The 6,000-nt window shown below is 40.9% G+C and overlaps 1 protein-coding gene across 1 annotated transcript in view; it reads right to left on the bottom strand.

Annotated features, from left to right (window-relative positions):
• Window positions 1–779: 779 nt before the first annotated feature.
• LOC133657120 (leucine-rich glioma-inactivated protein 1-like) overlaps window positions 780–6,000 on the bottom strand; it is a 36,406-nt gene continuing 31,185 nt past the window's right edge. Inside the window, exon 8 of the mRNA XM_062058067.1 lies at window positions 780–2,460. Within this exon, the coding sequence (XP_061914051.1) occupies window positions 1,643–2,460 (818 nt within the window). The 3' untranslated portion in view covers window positions 780–1,642. The remainder of the gene's footprint in view (window positions 2,461–6,000) is intronic.

Genomic DNA, 6,000 nt, shown 5'->3' with positions numbered 1-6,000 from the left:
AACCAACATTGACTTAGCATAACTCAATGTTTGGGTTAAATAAATTCAACCCAATAGCTGGGTTAGGAATCAACCAACATTGAGTTAGCATAACTCAACTTTTGTGTTAAATAATTCAACCCAATAGTTGGGTTATGAATCAACCAATATTGAGTTAGCACAACTCAGCTTTTGGGGTTAAATAATTCAACCCAATTGTTGGGTTTTGAATCAACCAACATTGAGGTAGCATAACTCAACTTTTGTGTTAAATAAATTCAACCCAATAGTTGGGTTATGAATCAACCAACATTGAGTTAGCATAACTCAACTTTTGGGGTTAAATAATTCAACCCAATAGTTGGGTTATGAATCAACCAACATTGACTTAGCATAACTCAATGTTTGGGTTAAATAGATTCAACCCAATAGTTGGGTTATGAAACAACCAACATTGAGTTAGAATAACTTAACTTTTTGGGTTAAATAATTTCAACCCAATAATTGAGTTATGAATCAACCAACATTGAGTTAGCATAACTCAACTTTTGGGGTTAAATAATTCAACCCAATTGTTGGGTTATGAATCAACCAACATTGAGTTAGCATAACTCAACTTCTGGGGTTAAATAATTCAACCCAATAGTTGGGTTAAAAATCAACCAACGTTGAGTTAGCATAACTCAACTTTTGGGGTTAAATAATTCAACCCAACTGTTGGGTTATGAATCAACCAACACTGAGTTAGCATAACTCAACTTGTGGTTTAAATAATTCAACCCAATAGTTGGGTTATGAATCAACCAACATTGAGTTAGCTTAACTCAACTTTTGGGTTAAATAAATTCAACCCAATAGTTGGGTTATGACTCAAATAACACTGACTTAGCATAACTCAGCTTTTGGGTTAAATAAATGCAACCCAATAGTTGGGTTATGAATCAACCAACATTGAGTTAGCTTAACTCAACTTTTGGGTTAAATAAATTCAACCCAATAGTTGGGTTATGACTCAAATAACACTGACTTAGCATAACTCAGCTTTTGGGTTAAATAAATGCAACCCAATAGTTGGGTTATGAATCAACCAACATTGAGTTAGCATAACTCAACTTGTGGTTTAAATAATTCAACCCAATAGTTGGGTTGGGAATAACCCAACATTAAGTTATCATAACTAAACCTTTTGGTTAAATAATTCAACGCAAAAGTTGGGTTGGAAAAATTAACCCAAAATGTTGAGTTAAAATAACTCAAATAAGGGGTTCGTCCTTTTCTGAACCAGAAGTTGGGTTAAAATTGGGTTATTTTTTAACCCAACATTTTTTAGTGTGTAGGGTTATTGTCACCTTTTTCGTTTCTTGAAGTTGCTGACTGAGGCATATTTTCCCAGAATGCCGTTCTAAAGTATCGGGACACGCGGATTCGATTTTCGAGGCTCAACTCAATTGCATTGCACACCAAGGACAAAAGTATTGGGACACATGAGAGTTGTGTTTTTTAACTCAATAAGGGGTCACCCAAGGCATGATGTCATCCTAAGTGTTCATCTTCCAGGTCCATAAAGGCAGGCATGCATGGATGAAGAACCCTGACCTCACCCCGTCGCCGTAAAATGTGTTTGAAATGCACTTGGTTAAAGGAGACCACGCGAGTGCGCCGCTCAGTCGCTGAGGTCGATGACCAGGTGCTCGTAGATCTGCGTTTTCCCCTTGAAGCTGGACGCCAGCAGGAACTGGCGGTTGTCGATGGAGACGGGCGTGAAGGCCCGCGGCGCCTGGATGTTGAGCTCCTGGAAGTGCGCGAACTGGCCCTTCTTGGCGTCCCAGCGGTACACCTGCGTGAAGGAGTAGTCGCTGCCCAGGATGGCGTACTGCCAGCTGCCCACCGTGAAGGGCTGGAAGACCATGGAGCCGCGCGAGGGCACGGTCTGCAGCTCCCGGAAGAGGGCGCCGTCCCAGCGCATCACCTTGGAGTCGCCGATGAAGCGCGTCAGGCAGATGAAGAGCTCCGCCTTGACCAGGAAGTGCTTGACGGCGTAGACGTCCTCCATCTCCGGGATGTCGGTGCGTCTCTCGAAGAGCTTGCTGCCCTTGTTCCACTGGTAGATGACGGGCCTCTGGGAGCTGCTGGACAGGATGAGGTGAGGCTTGGACGAGATGTCCACGTACTCCACGTCCGTGTCGCGGTACCAGGGGTGGAGCGACTGGTGCGAGTAGAAGCCGTTGCCGTTCCACTTGTAGATGGTGGTGGAGCCCGCCTTGGAGCTGTCGGCCACCACGAAGAAGGACTCGCCGTCGATGCGGAAGGTCTCCACGTCGTTGGGCTTGCGGATCTTCAGGATGTCGATGCCCTGGAGCTTGATGAACTTGTTGGCCGACGTGTCGCGCTTGTAGATGTGGGAGCCGCCGAACAGCTGGGCCACGATGATGAAGAGCTGGTTGTCGATCACCAGAGGCTTGCAGATCACCGTGGAAGTGCCTGCAGAAGACCACAATCAATCAACTAATCAATGTTTACTCATATAGCCCTAAATCACGAGTGTCTCAAAGGGCTGCACAAGCCACAACGACATCCTCGGCTCAGATCCCACATCAGGGCAAGGAAAAACTCAACCTAATGGGATGACAATGAGAAACCTTGGAGGGGACCGCAGATGTAAATAAATTCAACCCAATAGTTGGGTTATGAATCAACCAACATTGAGTTAGCTTAACTCAACTAGTGGGTTAAATAAATTAACCCTCACCCAGATGCAATGGACGTCGAGTGGATCTAGCATAATAGTGAGAGAGTCCAGTCCATAGTGGATCTAACATAATAGTGAGAGAGTCCAGTCCATAGTGGATCTAACATAATAGTGTGAGAGTCCAGTCCATAGTGGATCTAACATAATAGTGAGAGAGTCCAGTCCATAGTGGATCTAACATAATAGTGAGAGAGTCCAGTCCATAGTGGATCTAACATAATAGTGTGAGAGTCCAGTCCATAGTGGATCTAACATAATAGTGTGAGAGTCCAGTCCATAGTGGATATAACATAATATTGTGAGAGTCCAGTCCATAGTGGATCTAACATAATAGTGAGAGAGTCCAGTCCATAGTGGATCTAACATAATAGTGTGAAAGTCCAGTCCATAGTGGATCTAGCATAATAGTGAGAGAGTCCAGTCCATAGTGGATCTAACATAATAGTGAGAGAGTCCAGTCCATAGTGGATCTAACATAATATTGTGAGAGTCCAGTCCATAGTGGATCTAACATAATAGTGTGAGAGTCCAGTCCATAGTGGATCTAACATAATAGTGAGAGAGTCCAGTCCATAGTGGATCTAACATAATAGTGTGAGAGTCCAGTCCATAGTGGATCTAACATAATAGTGTGAGAGTCCAGTCCATAGTGGATCTAACATAATAGTGTGAACGTCCAGTCCATAGTGGATATAACATAATATTGTGAGAGTCCAGTCCATAGTGGATCTAACATAATAGTGTGAACGTCCAGTCCATAGTGGATATAACATAATATTGTGAGAGTCCAGTCCATAGTGGATCTAACATAATAGTGTGAGAGTCCAGTCCATAGTGGATCTAACATAATAGTGTGAACGTCCAGTCCATAGTGGATATAACATAATATTGTGAGAGCCCAGTCCATAGTGGATCTAACATAATATAGTGAGAGTCCAGTCCATAGTGGATCTAACATAATAGTGTGAGAGTCCAGTCCATAGTGGATATAACATAATATAGTGAGAGTCCAGTCCATAGTGGATCTAACATAATAGTGTGAGAGTCCAGTCCATAGTAGATCTAACATAATAGTGTGAACGTCCAGTCCATAGTGGATATAACATAATATTGTGAGAGTCCAGTCCATAGTGGATCTAACATAATAGTGTGAGAGTCCAGTCCATAGTGGATCTAACATAATAGTGTGAACGTCCAGTCCATAGTGGATATAACATAATATTGTGAGAGCCCAGTCCATAGTGGATCTAACATAATATAGTGAGAGTCCAGTCCATAGTGGATATAACATAATAGTGTGAGAGTCCAGTCCATAGTGGATATAACATAATAGTGTGAGAGTCCAGTCCATAGTGGATCTAACATAATAGTGAGAGTCCAGTCCATAGTGGATCTAACATAATAGTGTGAGAGTCCAGCCCATAGTGGATCTAACATAATAGTGTGAGAGTCCAGTCCATAGTGGATCTAACATAATAGTGAGAGTCCAGTCCATAGTGGATCTAACATAATATAGTGAGAGTACAGCCCATAGTGGATCTAACATAATATTGTGAGAGTCCAGTCCATAGTGGATCTAACATAATAGTGTGAGAGTACAGCCCATAGTGGATCTAACATAATATTGTGAGAGTCCAGTCCATAGTGGATCTAACATAATATTGTGAGAGTCCAGTCCATAGTGGATCTAACATAATAGTGTGAGAGTCCAGTCCATAGTGGATCTAACATAATAGTGTGAGAGTCCAGTCCATAGTGGATCTAACATAATAGTGAGAGAGTCCAGTCCATAGTGGATCTAACATAATAGTGAGAGAGTCCAGTCCATAGTGGATATAACATAATATTGTGAGAGTCCAGTCCATAGTGGATCTAACATAATAGTGAGAGAGTCCAGTCCATAGTGGATATAACATAATATTGTGAGAGTCCAGTCCATATTGGATCTAACATAATAGTGTGAGAGTTCAGTCCATAGTGGATCTAACATAATAGTGTGAGTCCAGTCCATAGTGGATCTAACATAATAGTGTGAGAGTCCAGTCCATAGTGGATCTAACATAATAGTGTGAGGGTCCAGTCCATAGTGGATCTAACATAATAGTGTGAGAGTCCAGTCCTTAGTGGATCTAACATAATAGTGTGAGAGTCCAGCCCATAGTGGATCTAACATAATATTATGTGAGTCCAGTCCATAGTGGATCTAACATAATAGTGTGAGAGTCCAGTCCATAGTGGATCTAACATAATAGTGTGAGAGTCCAGTCCATAGTGGATCTAACATAATAGTGTGAGAGTCCAGTCCATAGTGGATCTAACATAATATTGTGAGAGTCCAGTCCATAGTGAATCTAACATAATAGTGTGAGAGTCCAGTCCATAGTGGATCTAACATAATAGTGTGAGAGTCCAGTCCATAGTGGATCTAACATAATATTGTGGGAGTCCAGTCCATAGTGGATCTAACATAATAGTGTGAGAGTTCAGTCCATAGTGGATCTAACATAATAGTGAGAGTCCAGTCCATAGTGGATCTAACATAATATAGTGAGAGTCCAGTCCATAGTGGATCTAACATAATAGTGACAGAGTCCAGTCCATAGTGGATCTAACATAATAGTGTGAGAGTCCAGTCCATAGTGGATCTAACATAATAGTGTGAGAGTCCAGTCCATAGTGGATCTAACATAATAGTGTGAGAGTCCAGTCCATAGTGGATCTAGCAAAATATTGTGAGAGTCCAGTCCATAGTGGATCTAACATAATAGTTTGAGAGTCCAGTCCATAGTGGATCTAACATAATTGTGTGAGAGTCCAGTCTATAGTGGATCTAACATAATAGTGTGAACGTCCAGTCCATAGTGGATCTAACATAATAGTGTGAGAGTCCAGTCCATAGTGGATCTAACATAATAGTGTGAAAGTCCAGTACATAGTGGATCTAACAATAAATAATAAATAATAATAATAATAATAAATAATAATAGTAATAATGATAATAATAATAAATAATAACTAATAAAGAAATAAACTCTCTTCTACACTCCAAACCAACCTCCCTCACTATTTTACTCGACTTTTATCTTACTCTTTTTTTTATATTGCGTGCTTATAAATAACATGTATTATTATTACTATAAGTTATTTTCCTTTTTTAAATGTGCATATTTCGGAGAAAAAAAAGGTGATATAACTACCGTGAAATATCCTTTTTTTCCAACCTCTAATTGTCCGAGTCAAAAGTAAACAAAAAACATGGCCGACAAATTCCA

Source organism: Entelurus aequoreus, linkage group LG09 (assembly GCF_033978785.1).
Source record: "Entelurus aequoreus isolate RoL-2023_Sb linkage group LG09, RoL_Eaeq_v1.1, whole genome shotgun sequence".
Classification (NCBI taxonomy): domain Eukaryota; kingdom Metazoa; phylum Chordata; class Actinopteri; order Syngnathiformes; family Syngnathidae; genus Entelurus; species Entelurus aequoreus.
The sequence above is the reverse complement of the archived record's forward strand: the minus strand, read 5'-3'. Positions and strand labels throughout refer to the sequence as shown.